Source organism: Rhea pennata, chromosome 2 (assembly GCF_028389875.1).
Source record: "Rhea pennata isolate bPtePen1 chromosome 2, bPtePen1.pri, whole genome shotgun sequence".
Classification (NCBI taxonomy): domain Eukaryota; kingdom Metazoa; phylum Chordata; class Aves; order Rheiformes; family Rheidae; genus Rhea; species Rhea pennata.
Genome location: NC_084664.1, coordinates 11,019,863 through 11,043,176, shown reverse-complemented (window position 1 = coordinate 11,043,176; position 23,314 = coordinate 11,019,863). Strand labels below are relative to the sequence as shown.

At 37.1% G+C, this 23,314-nt stretch overlaps 1 protein-coding gene across 1 annotated transcript in view; it reads left to right on the top strand.

Moving 5' to 3' along the window:
• Positions 1–1,525: 1,525 nt before the first annotated feature.
• The window catches only part of PTPRN2 (protein tyrosine phosphatase receptor type N2), a 493,407-nt gene continuing 471,618 nt past the window's right edge, over positions 1,526–23,314 (top strand). The window contains exons 1-3 of the mRNA XM_062570859.1: positions 1,526–1,569; positions 2,424–2,539; positions 4,502–4,615. Of these exons, the coding sequence (XP_062426843.1) occupies positions 1,526–1,569; positions 2,424–2,539; positions 4,502–4,615 (274 nt within the window). The remainder of the gene's footprint in view (positions 1,570–2,423; positions 2,540–4,501; positions 4,616–23,314) is intronic.

Sequence of the window (23,314 nt, the reverse complement as noted above, 5' to 3'; positions counted from 1 at the left end):
CACAAATGATACAGTCAAAGGTGACAACAGGCACAATTTGACATACTGCTGAATCTGTGAATTTTCTTGTTTGTGTTGCAGCACAGGAGCAAAATATAGTGTCTACAATATGGGGCAAACCTTTACATTTTATACAAAGCTCTATTTTACATTTTTTTAAACAGTTATCAGAGAATTAGGGTAAGAAAGCCAAAGTGTTGGTCGACCTATGCATACGGATACTGTCAGAGTCTGATGCATGACTCCCTTGCAGATAGCTGCTGGATGGTTGAAGAGCTGAAGAAATGGTCACCTGAATGCCTCCGCTTAGAGGCTTCCTTGCAAAGGTCGCTTGTCAATGCCATGTGCAAATTTCACTGCGTGTTGATCTAAAAAATTAATTACTGAAGGATGCAATCTTGTAATTCCCATCTATCAGACTTTTGTCGGCCTGCAAACAACTTCTAGTGTCTCCACTAGTGCTCATAGCTTTGCCCAGCAGCCAAATGACACCCAACAAGACCTCGATCTTTTTTGCTGGTACTGTTCAAAACTGCCAAATCTTGTGTGCATCTAACTTAGTTTTAAATCACAGAAGATCAGCCATACTTGGTGGTACCAAGATGGGATATTTTTCTCTATCCAAGCAAGTTTTATTATACACTGTTTTGTTTTGTTTTGTTTTTTGGTAGGATACGTAAAATGAATTGAATGAGCTCTTCACAAATGGTTTGCTTTCAATGTATATGTTTCCAAAGATTTTTTAGTACCTACTGAGCATGTGATGCCTGTTTAGTTTATTATGACTGAAACATTTTGACACAAAAGCTTTTCAAAACTGTATTTCAGACTATGTTTTTACTGACTCTCCTTTTGCATAGTTCGATACGTAGACATTAGTCACACATGCAATATAGTGTTTTCTTCCTCAGTAGATAGTTATGTCATAAACATACATTAATTCATCAAAAATAATAATGAAATGATATGGGAATTTTCCATTTTCTTCTGACCTTTCCTCAGAAATCTTCCTTCCAGAACTTCTGTTTTGCCTTGCTCACTATTTAACATATCAGCTGTATTTTTTAATAGAAATTGATAGATATTCAATGTAAATAGGCACACCTTGCCCCAGAGTGCCATGTGTAATAAAAGAGGTTCATCTGCCTTTATTTGAGATGTTATTGGACACCTGGATTGGGTTAAGTGTATGATTTTTAATCTTAGCATCTAACTTGTTAGTACATATTGGTTGAAATTCAAGCTTTAAGCAGTGACTCTTAAAAATTTATCTTTGGATTAAATATATTAGCAAAATAGCTAAATACATTAAAAAAATCATGTTACTGTCTCTTTGGGTATATTATTTTTCTGTTTAGTCAGTTCTTTGGAAACAAATGTAGAAGCCATCTAAAAGTCAACATTACCATGCTGTTAACACAGATGTTTCCTTGTCTAAGTATAATTTATAAGATATTACTATGGAAATCTCAGATACTACTTTGTGGTAATGATTAGCAAATGATAGCACTTTAATAGCAACCATATGTGTATATTGATCGGTTGTCTCCAAATTCCCTTGTTCGGAGGGTATGTAAAGAGCAGATGTCTTTCGGATATCCCGTTCTTTCTCAGAACACAATTTTAATCAAAGTTCAGTAGGAGCGCACTCTTAACAGTTATAAGCCTACAGTGCTTTTCCTTGGATTGCTGTTATTAAACCATCATTCATGCTTTGGGCTTCCCCCACTGTATGACATTTTCTGTAAAATTTAACTCTGGAAGCTTTTACATTTTTATTTTTACTTCCTGATGGATTTGTGTGATTTACCCTGTTCTGCTCCCTGGAGGTGTTACAGGTCAAGCGGGTGTGCTAGAGGGTGCTCTGGCAGCAGCGCACCCGAGCACTCGCACTGCCCTGGCTCTGAGGTGGGTGCAGCTGCTCTGGAAAGATGCATCTCATATTGACACCCAGGAAAGATCATAGTACATTTGAATAGGGTATCATAGGCTAAGCGGTCAGATTTTAAACATTAGTTTAATTTAAGTGAAATTTAAGTTTAAGTGAAGAGGTTTGCGCCGGACCAAAGCTACGTAGGAAATTTGGGTCACATTTGCCAAATAGATTTTTTAAGTGAAAAAAGAGGGGGAATGTTTACATTTTGTTCCAAAATGGCTTCCTGCCCCTCTTTTTTTTTTTTTTTTTGCACAAATTACCTAATTTTAAAAATATTTAATGAAAAGATAACCTGAAAATTAAATGCTTGGCTCAATCTGAAATGAGCTTTTTTAGGTTTTCAGTCTTGCTTAGAAACCCTGCAAACAAACACAAAAAACCAAACAAACAGAAAAAAAGAAGAGTTTTCCCACTTAAAGAAAAAAAAATTGAACTAAGAAATCTACTATTTGCACAACTCACCCTGTAAAGGCCATCCTTATTTCAGAGCTGCTATTTGCCAGCTGCTCTTTGGGGCGCACTGCTACTCCCCTCGCACTGTGCTTAGCAGAAGTGCTGTTTGTGACTGCACCCTTTGCAAGAGGTATGACGTCCGTGTTTCAAGTACCAAAGCCAAAATAATTTGCACTTTCTCCCTAAGCAATCCCTGTGCCAAAGGCAGTAGATTAAAGGTTGCCTTTTTAGAAAAAAAAAAAAAAAAAAAAGAAAAGAAAAAAAGAGAGAGAGAGTTAGGCCTGTTTTAGAGTTTGTGGATGAAATAGTGTTTATATCCATTGAGATGTCCTTAAAGGATATTTAAAGCATTATGGAAAAGTTTAAATTGTACTGCAGTATGATTTTTTTCTGGACTCTAAAATAAGATTATGATTATTTTTAAGATACATTATTTAAACAAATGGAATACTAATTACGTGTATCAACCTAGATTCTGTTCTAATTATTCATAGCCTGTAACCGTTGTATTTGAAAAGTCTGGGGTTTTTTGAACAGCTCTGTTCTTAAACAAACACTGAACTGTTCTTCTGTTCCTTTCTGAACCAGGACCTTATTTATTCCTGTTCTCCATCCCCTGACAAGTGACTGATATTTAAATACTTTGCTTATTTCCAACTTCCACAGATTTTTAAACAAAGATGAATATACTTCTCAGAGTGTTTTAATCTGCTGGAACACTGCTTTATACATATAAAACAGAATAAAAAAAACCAGATCTATTTATGTGATTTCTAAATTATAAGTAGCTCCCAATAACAAAATTAGACTGAAAGGTAAATTTTTAATTTGGATTAACTTCATTTGACAGTTACTAAAGTGACAGGAGAGTTGCAAAGGCACAGGAAACAAAAGTTGGCTCATTTCAACGGGGTATTTGTATTTAACAGTGAAGTCTAATAATGCCTTTTTTCCAGCATCCTGGATTGCTTTATTTTCTTTTATGCCATTATTTGTGTTTGGTGAACAGCTGGGCCAGTAGTTTCCATGTGCAGTCTTTTAGCTCTGTGAAGTAGCACAGAAAGTAATGGACATTTGCAAATTAATACTTAATGTTTTTTTTTTTTTTTTCCTGCTAATCTGATGTAGCTATCCTTTTTGAGCATAGAGGTAATATCAGAGCAGAAGTAATTACTGTGTTAAAACTAGTACCATAGTAGAATATTTTGCTAATTAAACTTGTTGCATTTAAATTGCTTCCTTTGGATCACTATATAGAGCAGAACTGTTCTGAACAATAAATGAAACCACTTGCTTTCTCCGAGGCCTGGAATTGCAGATGGTCAGATTGTACGTGAAGCACCTAGGCTCTGAATTAGTCTTTTATACGAAAGAGAGAAAGGTAATTTGAATGTTTGAACTCCCTGTTCCTCCCACACATGCACAGGAAGCTGGCCTCAAAATGAACAATTCTCTAAATAAAGACTAATAAGAAGCTAAATTAATTAGAAGGTGTGATTTGAAAAGACATTGATGAGCAGAGTCTGTCATTTTAGACAAATGGAATGGAGCTAAATAAATTAGGCCACATTAATATCTCATTGTTCTGTGAGCAGCTTTCTTTTATTGCATTCATTAGAGGTGCTACTTGAAACGAGCCTTCGCTAGCCGCTACGGATTCCACTCTCATTTACCAACGCCGAACACACGGCTCCTGCATTAAAATATTTCTCATAGTTTCTGCAAATTAATATTTATATTTCTGGATGCTGCGCTTTTCATCTGCAGCCTAGTAGGCTCTGAACATTAATATTTTTCCTGCTGAATTGTCAGTAAAGGAGTCTTTCATCAAAAGATTTGGAAGTCAGAAGTCTGAAGTTACTTTATAAAATAAACTGCGCTCGTAACTTAGACAATAGAATCTTCTCCTAACTAATTTCCTCCAGTATTTATTTTGATAGAAAATATCCTGCCTCATGACTTCAGTAGTCCTTTGATAACTTTTAAAAGTGTGTTTTAAAAGGTTTCTGCAGTAAGTGATTACGATGCTTTGCAAATGCGCATCTCTTCTTGCATTTCCTTCTCTCGGAAAATGAAAAGTATATTTTCCCTTTTTTCCTCTCTCTAATGCAGATGGAATATTTGGGAGATGTCAGCGAGTGCCAATAATAGACATATATAAATATGACATTTCACCCCATGTTCTTCAGCGCCTAAGGATCATCCTAGAGAAGCTGTCACACAGAGGTAAAGTAAAAATGCTGTTAGAAACTGGTCAGTGGAGTGAGGGTGGGTGGTGATGGGCAAAGGTGTCATTTTGCACTCCTTCTGAGGTGACATCTTCAGTAGTTTTGGAACACACCATATTTCAGGCCTGGAAACACCATCCTTATCCAAGTAAGATGCCTTCTGACTCTCTGAATCTGCAACAAAGGTCTGAAGCAATTTCGCAAGAGGTGCTTGATTTTCCTCTTACACAGTGACTCTCTGTGATTGGCACTCTTTATACAGCTGATTTTTAGCATCCATGAAAGTTCTTGTCACATAAATAAAACAACAGTAAAAAGAAATAATTTACCAGTTATATTTTTGCACCACAGCATATTTCAGGGTGCATGTGCACAAAATGCGTGACTTCCACTTAGTTAGGAACAGTTCTTAGCTTTCTAGTGAATTCAGATAAGTAGAAGGAATATTCTGGTTTCATTACAAGCTGCATCTGGTATGTTCCTTATTATTTTTATTCAGTTTTCTAAAATTATTATCTGTTCTCTCTCCAAGACTAAAAGGATGTTCTCAATGGCATAACTTGAATTAACAAATCAAGATGTGGATAAAGTGAAAGATGGTGAGGTGAAAAAACTAACACTTGAAACATGTCTGCTGCAGACAGATGTAAGAGCCGTGAATCTTTAAATTGTTCCAAAAAAATGTTGGAATGGCTTATTTTTCAATTGCATCATCTGGTTGGATGTTTTCTCTGAAATATTTTCCAGTTTCAATCCCACTTACAAACTAGTAGCGTCATATTACCCCAGATACTAGCATGACTTTGACAATAAATTAATTTCCTGAACCATGACTATACTTGGAATTTGGACTTTGGAAACTGATGGTCCAGATGAATCAAAAATTTTTCAAGGATTTATTTCCTGTCCAGCAGCCCATCAAAGTGAAGCAAACTCCAGACAAAACTCGATTGTAGTAACTCCTGGTTGCATATATGTAAATATTACTTAAGGCTCTTTCACTTGTCGTTTTCTAAAGGCTGAGTTATGCAAGCAAATTTATGAAAATATTTATTTCCTCAGGGCAACATAGTATGAGTGGAAAAGCTAGTATTCTTTCTCAGTTTGAATGTGGTGAAGCCAAGTATGTAGGTATCTCTGGAGAGGGCGGAAGAACTCATCTCACTAAGACACCAAAATTAAGGTCTGTATGTGCAGATGTTTACTTGTGAGCTAGGTCCTATGATAATAGTAACTGAGATCTAGTCAGTACAGTTGATGAAGGCCAGAGAGTCACTCGGATTGCCCTCACATGGACACCTAGGGCTCATTTACGTTTCCTAAGAAGGGTTGATTTGTCCCAGGTAAGGCTCTCTCCATGGGGATGTCAAGTATGACAGAGGACCAGGAGGAGACCCACAGCTTTCTGGAGGCTGGAGGGATACCCCAGGCCATCGCAAATGATACTTACCCTTTTCCGTCTTCCTGCCTACCATAAGATTTTGGTCAGTTCAACTGAATTAATGCGACCCCCTCTAATATGTGCTTCTCTTTGCTCAATCCCTTCCTAGGATCTCTACCTCTCTAGATCTATCTGTTACAGTAACCTTGTAAGGTTGCCTAAGCCTTCCTTTAAGGGAATTTGTGCTTTGGAAATTTGGATTTGAAATTTGGTATCTTATTTTGTCCGTAGAATGAGCATGACAAGGAACACATAGATTGAAATTGTGGCTGAAAATGAAAGTACTTATGTTTCTTTACTCATCAGCTTTCAAATGCTTATCTGCTTTGAACTGATGTAAAACTTTTGCAGGCAGTTTTCTTGTCCTGTGTGTATCACAGTGATGAGAATCTTTAAAATACCTGTAAAAGATAGTAGAATGCATTTGTTCAAATGATTGACAAGATACAATATTTTTTACTCACAATATACTTGGCAGATTATGAAGTGTTTTGTGAGGATGGGAATATGGAAGCAGTAGAATCAACACAGGCTATCAGATTAATGGATTACTGACACCAGGATGAGCAGAGAAGACTCTGCTGTCTGTTGGTGCTGTCAGATGTAATAAAACTAGCCCATCGATCATATATGCTGGTTGTGATGGTCACTTGCATAGTTAATGTTGCTTTCCTGCAGATCATGTGCAAAATACCATGACCATTTCTGCGCGTGTAGATAAGCAAGGTACTGTCAAGCCCACACAAACGGTTCAGTTAACCTCAAGAAAGGGCTTAATTTTTTTCAGAGGTCTTATTTCCTTCGTCTGTGTAGTGCTCAGTTCTTCTTGTCTTTTCAGAAAGAGTGCAGGCTAGCTCCACTTGATGATGCATATCTTCCCTGAAAAGGGTAGGGTCAGTATCTGTTCTCTCCTTTTTGTAAAGAGCAGAGCCAATTCTTCTTAGAAGACTATGTAGTGGGTCTCAAGATAAGAAAAGCTTCTGGTAACGTCTATATCAGATATTTTCTATTTTTATTAGATATATACAGCTAGGGACCAGATATTTTGTAGGTTATTTATTAATTCAGTGGTTTTCTGGAATTTCTTTTTACTTTTCTAGTATGCCCTATTTTTTCTATCCTTCCTGATGTCTTCTTGCATAATTACTAATCTCCTTATTTCTTTCTATTTACATAGAACTAAAAAAAAAAAAAGGAAAATCTAACAGAATTTACATCTTTTTTTTCCCCCTTATTTGTTGATCCCTTCTAAGTGATGCATATATCCAAATCAAGCCCCAGATGGAAGTCTGTATGTTCAGGTGCTTTGTAGCACAAAGGAGAATACAATATGAATAGCAAATAGCATTTGTGATTCAGCCAGCTCAAAATTTTTGCTACAATAGTGAAGCATACGTCAGAAGCTTAGATGAGTGACACACTTGATCATAATCTCTTTAATAAAGGACTTTGACTAAAATTGAATTCAGGTTTCATAATGATACAGTTTTTATGTCTTTATACATTCTTTTTCTACACTATCTGCTAGTAGATTGATGATAGAAATGAATGTCTGGGAATATTGGATAGTTTCCTACAAAGAAATAATCTGTTAGCATTCAAATACCCTTGTTTATAGTCATGCTGTCCTTGATTTGGTCAAATCTTTCAAAATACCCTTCATGAAGATTTTCTGAAGATACCATTTTATAAATGTGAATATCTATATGGGAAAAGCCCTTCTCAGCAGTGCTGAAACATAAACAATCATGATGAATCACTTCTGCAATTAGTCCTTCTATAATTTATAATTTAGGAGGAGATAAACCGTTTTTCTGGTAAACAAAATAATCCAAAAAAATGCTGTTTAGTTGGGATTAAAACACTGGGAAAGGAAAATGAAAGAAATATCGGCATAGAAGAATGAGTGAGTAGTGCCTGATGGAACTGGAAGTACTTATCTGTACAGCCAGTCTTCAGTATCCCCGTTGTCCAACCTGGAAAGATACTACAGGAATATAACAGGTATGGTGAATCATCCATACACTTTCCTTACTTGAGTTAAAATATTCAAAATGCCTATGTACTGAAATGGTATAAAATATAAAATGATAGTAAATAATAAAATGTTTTTGTGTTGCTCTCGTCCCAGCAATATGGGAAGGCAAAGTGATCACATCACTAAGATTCTGGAAAAATATAATTTCTCAATGACAGTTGATCTATAAGATGAGAAGCATGGAAAGTGAGATAGAAGGACTAATAATTACACATTATAATTCAAGTGTCAGTGCAAAAATAGTACTTGAAATCTCAGCATAAGCAGTAATAAAAGAGGACAGTAGTATCTCCCAAATTGTTTTTTCTGAGAGGGAATTACACGTGTTTCCTAGAACAGATACTTACCAGCACTTCAGAAAACCAGCCGATAACATGGTACTAACTATGTGAAACGATGAGAGTCAGAGCAATATACATTAGGAGAGGGAAGAGTTCATAGATGGAGCATGGAGCACATACTTCCCTAAAGACCCACGAGTAAGGACATCTGCTTGGAGCTGCAACAAGTGGGCGTCTGACCTAGGAGGCTGCCTCTGGTAGCGGCCGCAGTGTCTGCTTTGGGAAAAAAATGGAAGAAAAGGTCAAGCGTACAGATGCATTTCATGTGATGCACCCACTCGGCTTTTCGTGCCTGCTGGCAGATGGTTTCCCTGACCAGAAGTCATGTTTTTTGTTTGTTACGTGAACACACTGCTGCTAGGACAGTTCTACAGGACTCTGTCTATATAGAAAGCATGTGAGACTAATAACAAGTAGCGTAGTTTCTATCTTCCATTTTATTTAAATTTTAATTAAATTACAGCTGTAGTCCCTTTACTGCAGGAATCATGCAGCATGACCATTTGAAAAACAGATTAGATTAATGTCTTTGTTTTGTTTGTGTAAGCTAGAGCCATTAATAAATGTTTCCTGAGTTTTTTTGTCTCTACTTACCTTTTGCTGTAGCAGCTTCTTGTTCCAAACTCAAAGTATCCAAATATCAAGAGTTTTATTAGGAAAAGGGTAGGATAAATTTTTAAATTAATTTAGCTTGTCAGCAGTATATTCTTGAGAGACAGATATACTGTTGAAAAAGATAACAGATTTAGAGACTATTAAAAAAAAAAAAAAAAAAAAAAAAACAAACCTTCCCCCCTGCCTTTTTTGGCCTCCTTGCAACTCAGGAAGTTCTTGACAGGAGGAAAAAAAAAGGAAAAAAAAGTAGTGCTAAATGACTTTTTAACCAGTTGAGCATAAGCTAACAGTATTAATGTGACTGTGCTAGAAATAGTTTTATAATTTTATTGCAATTTTATAGTGAAAACTATAAAACTATTAAAGCGACTTCCAATCAGTTAATCTGAAAACGGAAACAAGTCACATGGCTTGTCACATGCAGCCTGCGAATTAAGGATTGTGAAATCACAGAATCACAGAATCGGTAAGGTTGGAAGGGACCTCTGGAGATCGTCTAGTCCAACCTCGCTGCTCAAGAAGAGTCACCTACAGCATGGTAGACAGGGCTGCAACCAGGTGGGCCTTGAAGATCTCCAGAGAAGGAGACTCCACCACCTCTCTGGGCAACCTGTCCCAGTGCTCCATCACTCTCACAGGGAAGAAATTCCCCCTCACATTCAGGTGGAACTTCCTGTGGTTCAAATACTTAAATGAAGACTATTTTTTCAGGGAAAAATAGCAAAAAGTATCACTTGGTACTGCAGTGAAGGCAATGGACTAGGAAGGGAACTTACATAAGTTTTCAAATAAAGTTTGAAGGAATATAAGAATTCTTACACGTATGTGCAAGATTATTATCACATTTTTGTAATGGTATGTAGAAAGCTGAAATCAGTGGAGGTAGAAGTGGAGGGCTTTTTTTTAATTCAAATATTGACATAAAGAAATACAAACACTTACGTTGACCCTCTGAAACTAATAGTTTTACTTGAACAGAACAGCACATTTATCTCAGATTTCCCAGGCATTCACTTGCTCCAGACATCAGTGTTCAAAGACAACTCTTCCCATAGAGGGTCTGGAATTGAAGCGTAACCCCCATCACGTGCAATACTGGAGGAACTCTTCTGAGACCAGGTGCACTTTCCTCCTCCTCGTATTGCTGGTGCACTGCCTTTAAGTTTTAGCTCGATGGACAATAGCTCACTGGGACAGTTACAAAGAATTCCTGCCTTCCTTTAAGTAGTAGTGGCCTTCAAAAATCTAAATAAATCTTGAGAAAACTAAGAATGAACTTAAGGGAAAGCAAAAACTTTCATTTTATAAGCAGCAAAAACAATACACTTTGAAAACTCTTTGCGATTACCCAGTTTATTTCATTTATTTTGCACAGTACAGAACAAAAAAGGTGTGCTTTCTCTATTTGGTTGCTTATATGACTGTTCTGCTCACTTGACATAATCTGATATGTCATTGACTTGCTCTTTGCTATATAAGACATCTGTGAAAATGTTCTTTTCAGGAAATTGGTATTTTATGAAGAATGTGTTGACATTACAAAAACTGATTATAAAAACAAAACGCATAATGTGGATTCTAGGAAACAGATTAGAAAGTACAGAAGAAAACTTTTTTTGTTTAGTTCGTTTTGTCTGCATCAAAGACAATGGCACTGTTGGATGAAGTTTTGCGATTTTGCATAATTTGGATTTTGCCTTTTTGCATAGTGTGTATGCCAGCCCAAAAGCATCATATTCCTTTTGCTTAAAAAGAATGATCAATCAGAGTTTTCACTTGCGTTTTTGTTAAAATAACACATTAACTAATGTTTTTGGTCGAAAGACTTCATGTCTCCTTTCTGTCGTGTTTCTGTCAACCAGCAAAAGTCAGTTGCTGACTGGGATCAGAACAGATAGCCCAGAAAAGCTTTGCAGCTCTTGAAGGAAACAGAGGAAGTAGTGATAATGTAATGCAAATATCAAGGGCTGTCAGCCAGTTTCTGGGCAGCCTCCTTTGTTCTGAAGATCTCTGGGGCACTTCATGGGTTTAAGTCTCTGCATTAATGTTTAGTCTTTTTCTTGAAGCTCTCTGTGCTGGCTCCTCCACAGTTTGTTCTGGTTCTGATCTTTGCAATCTGGAGTCTCTCTCTGTTTCCTCTTTCTGTGGAAGAAGGTAAGGATGTCTCATCCTGCTCCTATAGGACTTCACTGAATAAGCTCTGCAGGCTTTCTCTAGATGGCCTTGTTCTCAGCATTAGATTGAACAGTAGTTCAACAGAAGAATGTCTTCATATTCAAGTTATTCATTAATGTGCTGCCCCATTAATGGTGTCGCATGTGGATCTCAACTTCATTCTTATTCATTTACATCATTCTTTTTAAAAAATAGCACCTTCCACAAGACCATTGGACTGTGAATACACTGGGCTTGAAGTGATATGGGTACCTAATATGTTATGAAGAACACTTAAAATCACAACAATCAAATTGGAGTTCATTATCAGTTGTTACCACATTTGGAATGTCAGCAAATATCAATTCAAGCATGAGATTACTTCTTTAGCAGCTGTAGTCTCTCATAATGCTACTTTTGGAAATCATGAATAACAATCTAGCATATCCAAACTAATTATGCCATTTCAGACCATTAATCTAGAATTCTATATAGCACATTTGCATATTCAACGTCAGACTGCTATTTATCATTGCACTACCAGTGTTTTTTTGCTTAGCACTATTTGTTGAATTTGTCTGCTTACTGGGAAATTTATTTTCCTTTTCTATTTCTATATTCACTGCATTTTTTTATCTACATCTTTTATCTCTGTCTACATGGCCTCACATTCTTCTATGAAATCAACTCTTAATGAGACCTACTGTTTGACATATTTTTAGCTTTATAATAGGCACTCTAAATTCTGAAACCTTTAGACTTGCTTTTTCACAGTTGTGTTTTACTTTTTAATCTCGCTTATACAAAACCTCAACAGGCAGATCATGTCCCCCATAGTACACCATGGTATGATTTAAGCTTTGCCTTCTACACAGAATATATATATATATGTATGTATGTATATATATATGTATGTATGTATGTATATTTTGCTTTGGATACTTTAATTCTTTATCTTATGACTTTTTTAGAATGCCTCTGACAAATGTAGCTGGTCTCTGCAAATGCTGGGTGCTATTAAATCCCTGACTTTATTCTGCTTGTGCTGATTTATTCCGCTTTCATGCTGGTTCTTAGTACACACATTGCAGTTTAGCAGCTTCTCCTTCTAGTGTATTTTATCTGTGCACATGCGTATAGGGTAATAGTCAGCCAAGCGCAGCTCACGGTAGTAACGCCCTGCTTTCTCCCAAACAGTTGTGCAGTTCTCTGTTTCTCCTTGCAGCCTAGCACAATCTGAAAATTGCGTAACCATCTTTTCTCCAGTTTTGAGTCTTTTATTCCTGTTGCTGTCTGGTCTCTAATTAGGCATGGCACAGACCTTCCACTGAATATTTGACTAAAGTGTCTCCAGTCTTTCAGGAAGTCTTTGAATGTTCCTCCTCTGTTTGACTTGCCATAAATAGCTGATAGCTATTCAACTATATATTTTTTTCATTTTGGGTTTTGTGTGGTTTTTTGGAGTGCAGTATCTTTCACATTTCTGTAGCATGGTCAGATAATTGATTTTCTTTGTTTTTACTGTAGGCTGCTTTGCAGTGCAGAACCTCTGACTCTGAAATAAAATACAGGACCTCCGATTCTGCAATATTTTAAAAAGTTTTTTTTTTTTTTTGTTAATTTCAGTTTTTTATGGTTCCACTAGCTTTTGTGAAGAGGTAAGATTTTTGCCTGAGCATCTTTCAACTGTTTAATATTTTCCTAGAAAGTTGTGTTAAGGATCTTTAGATGCTCTTTAACATTCAACACTCTATTTCTTCTTTTCTTCATCTGAAAAATTTGCTAGTTGAAATGGAAGCAGTCTCTGTCCATACATCAGTCTTCTAGTTGTTTTTCACTTACTCCAAATTTTAACAGTATTTGACCAAACTTGAGGATTTGGTGTATAATAAAATTCATGAAAATCCTATCTGAAAAAGAGAAAGGATATTAGTATCACTACTGGAGAGAAATCAAATGTTACCCATTTGTTTAGGAGCAGCTGGCTGTCACATACATCTACCAGCCAGTCATTATTATCTGTTTTGGAGCTGGTCGTGTCCAGCCTGCATTTCACCCAGTTGACAGCCCAGAAAGACTGTCCAGGGCAGATTGAGAGGGGCCATAGTTACTGCAGAAAAGTGCAAGGGGTTTGACATCAGACAAGGCCAGGTGGGACACAAAGGTAACAGAATTGAGCTAAGAGAATTATACTAGAAACACGAAAAGGAGCTCAGAGTGTTTTTCTTTTTTCTTTTTTTTCCTTTCTTCTTCTTCTTTTTTTTTTTTTTTTTTTTTTTTTTTTTTTTTTTTTAAGAATAAGAATTAAGTAAAAAGGCTCTTGGGTGAGGGGAGAAGGTCTGTAGATTTTCTCTCCATCAGGCTGCAGCCAGCTGACCAGCAGCAACGGGTTGGAATCAGTGTCCCAGGTCTGGTCCTCAGAGTGCCACGTACCCTTACAGATACCATCACACTGCATGACATGACTGCTGACAAAATTTAAAGTTAAAAGTACGAACATATATAAAACTAGCCCTTTGTCAATTAATTTAGTTCTATTATCACTGAGCTTTGCTTAATCATGTCTCTGTGATGGGCAGCTCCTTGGAATTTCGCTGCTGCCCTTGGATGTTAAGAAACTGCCATGGTGAATAAAGGTCTGTTTTAGCTGGAGGAGTAAATGAATAACAGGACGGTCAGACACAGTCATAGATGGCACCCACTTGTGTTTCTACACAAACCTAATTGCACAGCTTGAAACTGAACACAGCATCATATGATGTGTTGGCTACTCAGTCTTCTGAGTTTCTCTGAATTTCCAGGTTTGCAGTTACTGACTTACTCCAAAGCTGAGACCAACACCCATTTTCCAAAAGATATTTTCTCTTTGTCTTCAAGGAGCTGTTACATTTATCATTTGTTGCTATATTTCCAAGATGAGACCATTTGTCATGGCATTTTTCACAAGCTTTATATTCTACATCTGTCATCATTGAGTGCTGTCAGTTTGCTGAGATGTCCTTTATGGTAAATAACCATTAAGCAATATTACACATCTGTGCATAATGAAAAAGATTGTGTAAGAAACTACAATGGTATGTTCTTGTATAACCTTTTGGCACCATCCTTATGTGAAAATTTGACAACTACAAGTAATAAATATTGAATAGATGGGAGTGCTTGGAAGAAGTGCTGGTTACAGGGACTTGCAGAGGTCATCTAGTCCAGCCTCCTGCTAAAATCAGGATGACAGACAGCTGTGTAAGTTTGTCTGCATGATTACTGAAAAACGCCAAAGACAGTGATTTTAAAATCTCTTTGGCTGACCTATTCAGCTAGCCGTTGTGTGAAGGAGTTCTTCCCACGTCCAACCTGAACCTCCCAAATCCAACCTGTGGCCTTTGCCTCTTGTTTTACTATTAGCCAAAAGTGAGAAGAATTTGGCTCTGTTTGTAACTACCATTCAAGCAGTTATAGGCTGCATTTGGTCCACCCTTAGCCTCTTCTTCACAATGCTAACCAAACTAGCTCCAATAGTCCCTTCTTGTAGATGATGTGCCCCAACGCTCTGCTGGTGACCCTCTGTGGGGCTTTCTCCAGTGTCTCAATTTTCTTGAAACCCACTTCAAGAAATTGGTCTAAAAATGAGCACAATAATCTAGATGTGGCCACACCACTGCTGAGTAGAGGGTGATAACAACTTCCCTACAGCTGCTGCCCATATTCCTCCTTCTTCAAACAGCTTGATGAGTTTCTGGTCTCTTCAGACAGATTGTATCACAGAGGTTTGTTCATTTCTGAAAGTACATTATATTTCCTGACACCCCAGATAGCGTCAAACATCAAGCTTTTCATTCAGCTCATATTCGCTAGGTTCCACTAGTGGGCATCCAGCTAATTGTCGCATTCACGATCTCAGAGCAATCTAATACTAGCCAAAACATCTAAAACATCTAAAACTAGCCAAAACAAGATAAAAATAAAGTTCTTCTTTAAAGAACTTGAAAGAGTGTTTACTCTTCTTCAACAATATTTGATACTCATCATTCATTAATTTATAACCTGATCAGATTATTATCTGTTTATCATAATTCCACAAAGAACTTGTACATATGCTAACTTTAATGAGGCAGCAACATGTGCTTAAAGTATTTACTAAGGTCAGTTGTATGTGACTTGAACCAGTCACTTCCACGGGAAAAAGAAGTAAAGGCTAAAAGAGCCATTAAGGTTAACATTATTCATCCAAACACTTTGTAAAATACTTACGAATAATGAATACATTTACAGAGTCAGAAGTGAACTGGAAGCAATTTATAAAGAGAAGAAGGGTTAAACTTAGCACATAATGAAATCATAATGAATAAATCAACTAACTCTATATAAGAAGGAAAATGCATTATCCTGTGTTTTGAGTTTTATCTCTGTCATCACCACAAATCTTCATTTGAAAATCTCTGCAAAATTGGGCATTAACGTGCATTTGCATATACATGTGAGAGCCAGAGGTAAGGTATTCTTCCCTTTCCTTCCAGCAAAATGATCTTTGTTCATCCACTAGCTGCAGGCTTGAGAGGAGGAAAGTGAACACTCTTAAAGTAATACACTGATTTAAAGCTTAGGAAAATGTTCATTAGCGCTGAAAATGTCCTAACACTATCTTATTAATGTATGAGGCAATTCCACCAGTAAATAAATAAAAACAGAATGTGGCCTTCAGTGTGAGTTGCTCAAAATGGGAGAATTTTCCTTAGGCTGAGAATAACTGGGAAAGACTGAACACCAAATTCAATTCAGAAATGAGAAAAATATGCTGGAACCCCACGTGGTGGAACAGAGCCATTTTCCCTTTGTGGGCAGCAAAAAAACCTGTCTGTTTTTAAATTTTAATTAAAACTTAAATTAGTTATGATCATCTAATCTTTCCTTTGCACTGCAGTGTCTGATCACTGTGTGTAAGTATCCAAAGTTTAATCTACTTCTGGTCCTCCTAGATTTGACAGTCTAATTAAGTGCTCAACTTCAGCACTTAGTATGAAAGAAATCCCACTTCACATTTCAGTAAGATCTTAGATAAAATTGGTCACTTACCTGTACTGCTGAAATCTTCCTGAATAATTGGATTGTTTCATCTTCATGAGTGCACTCATCAGTTTTAGGGAAAAAACAGATTTCCTTTCTGCGTTATGCTAGAAAACTTACCATGCTTTGAAGGCTCAGCCAAGCACTGACTGTAAAGCATTAATTGCCGTTGATGTAGATGGACTTAAATATGTAACTTCAGTCTTTTTTTCCCCATATGGACATAAGTATATAGATATGTATGACCATTTAAACCAGTTGTTCAAAAACTTGTAGCTTGTTGTTCAGCAAGTCCACTCACTGGTTTTCTCCTTAGTGAATGGTAACTTTACAACATGTGCAAAGTATCTCTGCTATTTCTCGCGCGTGACCTTCCCCTTGTCTCTGCTGGCCTGTGCCTCTGTCTTGCTCCTTCTGTGGCTCTGCCCTTCGCCTCCTTCCAAGTTCTTGGTGACTTATTTTTCTCCACTGAACTTTGCAAAGAGATGACATTCATCTCTTATACTTCGACTAGCAGCTAACGGAAAGCTCTAGCACAAGTACATTCTCTCTCCTTTTTAAACAAGTAGGCCTTTTTCCTTAGGCCTGTTGGCTCGAGTTGCATGGAGGAGGCAGGTGATCCGACTTCTGGCAATGTGAGCACATGTTGTACGGAGGGAGCTGTTGTACGGAGGGAGCTCTCTTGAGAGTAGGTTCAAGTTTCCTCTCTGGGGGTCCATATTACACTAAAAATTTTTTAGGGGCTTGCAAAATTTAAGTCCCTCCTGCCCTCCAATTCTTGGTGACAGGGAATCCCAAGAAACTGTTTCAAGCCCTTTGCCACCCTGGCCTGATGCTGCTGCAGCTGCATTGAAAACGTGTTTTAGCAGTCATCTTGCTCAGCTCTGGACATCTGCAGTTGTAGATATATGGTCTACCTCTGCTGGGCTCTCTTTGTAATCGGGAGAGAAACAAGCACTTTCGGAGTGCTTCATCTGTGTAATTTTAGACATCTGTAGGATGAAGTGAATCATATCCTGGATTTCACTGACCATATTGCTTAGCTTTCCATCGACGAGGAGGTCCTTGGCCAGCTACCTTTGCTACTCTGTTTGATCTCATGAATTGTGTCCTATCTCATTCAATGCAATATTTATGTTCAGCCGTGTTTTGGGCCCTACAGAGAGGTGGTTAGAGGAGCTATGTTGTACTTTAAGCATAAGTAGATTCTGGCACAGTATTCTCATACAGACTGAACAGAAGCTGGGAGACAATTTCAAATTCCCAGGCAGGGTCATGGAAAAAATCAACTTTGTTACTGTTTGCCCTGGCCTGTAGTCTTGCAACATTTTAATTATTTTGCTGAAATCCTCTGAGTGCTCATCAGTTATCCCTGTAGCAACATAAACTAATCAGTTCTCAAATTCTGACCTTTGTTGAATAGCAGGTGCTCAGGCAATTTCTAATCCTGCTGTGCTATTTTGCCATAATTTTTTTTTGTGCAGCTCATGCTAGAATAGATTCTGGTTTTATCTTGAACTTCATTTTGACAGGTTGGTGTACAGGTCCTTTCCTGACATCTTACAATGTGAACTTGCCTTCATTGGAAGCAAGTTCAGTTCTTTGCCTTGAGTAAATTCTAATGACCTTAAAATTTCTGTTGTTTTGTACTTCATCACATGTCTTTAAACTAGAGACAAGATATATCTGGTTACATGACTTTTATTTTCTAGTGACTCCATATCACATAGTATTATTTTCCTAATAATGATGATTTAAAATTATGCAGTGTCCTGAGTTTCATGTTGATTTTGTTCTGATATGTGTATCATTCAGAATTGTTAATATCTTTTGTGATAAAAATTGTTACAGTATCTTTACAATTTGTGCAAATGCTTTAGTAACAGATCTCTGAAAAGTCAAATTGTGCACTAAACAGATTTTCTCACTAAAAAGTAGAACTGGAACCCCCCTTTTTTGGTACTATTTCAGTAATTTCAAATTCAGCACCAGGCTCTGTTTCTACATTAGTCATTTCTTGCTAAGGCTACTGAAAACATCAATTCTATAATAAAATGTATCATTTTAGAGGCACCCTCTTATCTAACTGAGCAAATTGCAGCTGAGGGTGGCTGATGCCCAGACTGAAATGGCATTGATTTTCTAAATTCTGTCATACATGACTATTTGGGGGTGTTTCTTTTTATTTTCATTTTTCTTTTACAAGGCTCAAAAAAAATGGAGACAAAAATATTCAGAAGTACAAGTGTAGGACTGTGAAATCAAGGTACACTTAGAAAAAAACCCCAAAGGTACATATTTTCTGGAGGATCTATGCTGACATGTTGGGAAGGCTTGGATGATCTACTAGTGCAGCCCACTTTTCCGAGTGAAGCTTTTATATAGTGGTAGGAGTATCTAGGGCTTGAGAAATCAAAGGGCAGAAATTAATAGTCTCTTGATTTCCTACACTGATAATTGACGAATAGGCCAACAAGGTCTTCCTTTATGTTTCTGCCACAGTTCAGTATAGGTACGACCAAGCATGGTATCAGAAGCCAGGTGAAATTTTTTGTTTTTTGTTTTTTTTTTAGTAAAAGTCAGAGCTTTGTTGCAGCATCATCCAGTCTAGATGCTGCAAATTTACTAGTGCAATAAGGACAGAACAGCTGGTAGAGCATACATATTAATTTAAAGACTTCTACACTGCAGGAAGTTGAATGCCAGAAAGATGGATTTAACCATAATCCTAGAACCCTGAATGGGCAGTGTAAACAATTCTGAGGTAGAAGACAATATCCTGAGGCTATGTCCATTTTACATGGTATATGAAGTTAGAATTTTCTTTATGGTGGTTATGTTTGCTGAATTACTCAATGTTCTGAATAATGGATCTGAATTTTTCTAGGTGCTCTTTCTAGTTTTTGGGGATTCATCAGGTCCCTGTGTCTAGTTTTGAAAGAAAAAATATTGTCCTGAGGTTGAATCACAGGTATATAGAGAGTAATCAACGATCTACTTTGCTGTCATGCTGATTAATGTATTTAAGTTCAGTATTTCTAAGTTTAGTTTAGCTCTGATATGAAGTGCAGTGTATTACTACAAAAGTAGTGTTTACGTTCTTCAGGAAATGTGAAATGCTTCCTGTCACTGCTATTAATAAGGGATTTAAGAATCTTTAGATTAAAATAAAGTGGATCCTCCATCTCCACACTGCAGATTGGCTCAGATTTCTTTCCTCAAGTTAGTCAATGAAATGTAACAATCATTACAGAACCTGTGTGTACTTATAGGATGCAATGACAGAAGGAAGCTAATTCTCATCAGTGAATTTATTGTAGTAGGACCATGTACAGTGAGAGTGAGTTACCTGTATTCATCCCACCTGAACCGGCTTTGTACGGTGCCGTTTAAAGTTACATGGTTCTTTTATAAGTAACTGTTTTGTAACTGAGCTTTGGCATTGTGCAAATGGCATTGTCTCAGCCTCAGTAATCATTTTCGTTAATCTTTGTATCTAGCTGCTCTGTTTACACCTTAAAGGTGAAGGACCAGTGGGACTTTGGCTATTTTTTTCACATTGTCTACCATTTCTTGCAGAGTTTCTAACTCTGAGCTTTGCAAACTCGACCTGCCATATTCAAAGAAAGTCTTAGAGCTGCATAAAAACCATCATAAAAACCAGCTTTTTTGTTAGAGCTAAGTTTGGTCTGAAACAAGCTTTTATTGTTATTACTCTGCAACAGCAAAATGCTATTTTGAATTGTTACTGCTGCTCCTGCCCTCCACTTTAAGCTATTTGCCAATAGGCCTACCAGTATATTTCTGAAGATTGAGATAAAAAATCCAGAAGTGATAATTTGTTTCGTTGACTTAGCTTGTCTGGAGCGGCCATAGAAAGCCGTTGTTCTGGGCTGGTGAACGATAAAGAAGTGCTGTGCTGGGTCACTGTGGTGGTTCATCTTGCTGAACATCCTTCCCTGACAGCAGTCAGTAGCAAATATTTAGGGAAAGAGTGTAAGATACACAGCAGCTACAGAATTAACTTTTCCCTTGCATACCTTCTGACAACCATTAGTTTAAGGACTTCAGAAATCTTGCATAATACTAACGAAAAAATTGTATGTATAATATATAGAAGCAACTAAAATACTAACGTTATAGCAAAGAGGTCATAACCTGTGATAGAATAGGAAGAAAGATAAGCAATAATTGCAGTTAGTCTGCATAGATAATATACTCTTAAAAGTCTTTTGTAGATCAGTGAGATTCAGTCTGTCTCTGAAATTCAGTCTGTCAGTATAAGAAACATCTTCTGGAATATTCCCTCTTCCTCTACCAAAAAAACCCCAACCCTTATTATTCTATACATAATAATTTTGTGTTATCCCAAGAAAATCATACAGGACATTGCTGGGATAGCTGTCTTCTTTTCCATTAAAGTAACTTCTACCATAGTTAATATTTTCCTCTTTCATCTAGGACTTCTAAAGCTCTTTGTAAACTCCTTGGCATCCCTCAAAAGACCCTGCGTTGTTCTGAAGTAGTGCCACAGTTGGAAATATTTCTGCCATTGCAAGGCAAATATTGCGCTAGTGCCAGAGCCCCAAGAGAGAACTACTGGTCCTGCCCTGTCTGCTTTCTTCTGCACCATCACACTTTCTCCTTACTTCTGATTACTGCAGGATGGCACGATTGAGACCTGGTTCTAATATTTTTATCCTAATCTTATTGGCCTGTCAGGAATAAAGACTGATTTTTCTTATAAAGGAAACTAGCTGATTTCTTGAGGTCAATTTTTTAAGTTACAAAAGACAAGTTAGTGATGCATTTCATAGCTTGCTTTAGGTTTTCACAATAGCAGGCTATTGAGTCACTGTTGTTTTCTCACGTTTCACAGTATCACGCAGAGATTTTCGTGGTATCTTCTGTTTTCTTACTTTGACTGTATCACCATTGATTTTCATTATGAATTTTTCATGTATCATGTGTTTGTGCTTTTAATGGAAAAGGAAAACATCAGCACCTTCTGGTTAGGGTAGCAAAACAGATGGACTGATTTTGCTGAAATGATGACGATGTGGAAAAGTACAGAAAAGTTTAAGACCAAAAAAAGAATCTGCCATGAATCCCTTTCAAATTCTATTTTGGCACCCCAGGATTAACTGCAATCCAGCTGTGGAAAAGAACCAATTATTTGCTCCTTAATCTTCTGCAAACAGTTCCTGGAAGCTGGCATTCCATCTGCCTTGAAATCTGTGTGTTGGCTTATTTTTCACTAAAAGACGCTACATCCTCTAAAGATGGACAGCTTTGGGATTCAGAGTGACTATGCCATATGATACATCATTTGACTGTTAGACAAGCTGTTTCTTTACGGACAGTATACTTAGCAGATAATCTAATAGGTCCATTTACCCTTTAATTTCTTACATTGCTGTTAATTAGTAAGAAATTCTGTCCCCACTGCTGTTGGGCCCATCTCCCATTACTTCCTTTGGGATCAAGTTTCATTTTGAAAGTTCAGTAATGAATTTGCATTACTTTTTAAAAAATATAAGATTTTTTTTCTTTGTCTATATTTTTCTTTCAGTATGGAAGCAATGTGAAGGCTCATGCCAGGGTGCAAGTTGTGTCGGAACTTTAATATTAGCATAAAAGTAGTGTTGGGATCCTACCAGAAAAAGTGTGCCAGTGTTCTCTAGATGTTGTTCCCAAAAGGTCCACCAAGATCTGTTTTATTTCTGTCTTTACCACTATGCTGTCTGGGATTGCTGTAGAGCATTATTTTTGATAAACTGCCTTTTTAAGATACTGTTGAGTAATCCACCAGCTCTCTAGAAAGCTTGCTACCTGTAGACTCATGTAAACTAGGTTTTTAACAGGTACTCTTTTAAAAACATTTTCATCAGATTTTACTCTATGAAATTTTGAAGAACTTGAGCCTTGGATGCCTGAACGCCTGGGTCAACAGGCATTGACATACTCTGCCTCACCCCTACTAAGAGAAATGACATAAATTGACATCAGTTCAGTTTATGTTGTCCAAGAAGAGCGTAGACATCTAGATGGCAGAGATGCATATTTGGGCTAAGGAGGAATGTAGTTAGGACCATTCTCTTGCTCTGAGAGATCTCAAAAATATTCCAGAGCCCCTTGAAAACACGATGCCAGCGTGTTAGGCAAGTAATGTGAAGTGCGGTTGGCTTGACTGTTTTGCTGGGTTCTGGTTGACGAGGCAGACTTATCTAAATGAGGCAGCATAAACATGAATCAGAGCAGTTGGCTTAATGTTACAACTTATGTAAAAATCATAACTGTCAAAGATTTAAAAGGTTCAGGATTTGCTGTATCGTATACAGCCTGCCTCTGCAGGAGGATTCAGGGCAGCGTATTCCATCCAGAAAGAGCAGCAACAACCAGTGTTGGAGTCAGGATCTTCATTTTATATTTGAGGCTTACACTTGAGACTAATATATCACTAAGTCCATCTGTTTTCTTATTTTTTTCTCTCAGCCCTTAAGGATTTCTCCCATATAATGTGTTTATTTCCCGTTACAGTGAAATCTTAGCACCTCTTAATTTTCACTGTTTTTATTCTCACTGTTCCTCTGGTTGATAAAACATTAATATTATCCTCCTTTTACTGATGGGACATAAAAGGAATAAAGGATTGGGATCACAGAGATATGTAAATATTTATAGTTTCTATTGATTTCAGTAGCAAGATACCTACCTATATAAGATGCTTAGGTATGTTTCTGGACTTGGACCTTAGTGATTAGCTGAGATTTTTATAGAAAATGGGTAGTGTCTGAGGGATTTGAACCCTTTAGTCTTCTTCAAATTCATCTTTCTTTCTTTTTCTTTCTTTTTCTTTCTTTTCTTTTCTTTTCTTCCTTTTTTTTTTTTTTTTTTTTTTTTTTTTTTATATTGCGCTTGCTAGGATTATGTGAAGTCTAAGCCATCTATTCTCACCAAACTGTTTTTAGCATAATGGCTCAGAGGTAGTGAAAGCTGCTTTGATAGATGTTTGCCCTGAGCATTATACAGCAGAAATAACTTAAA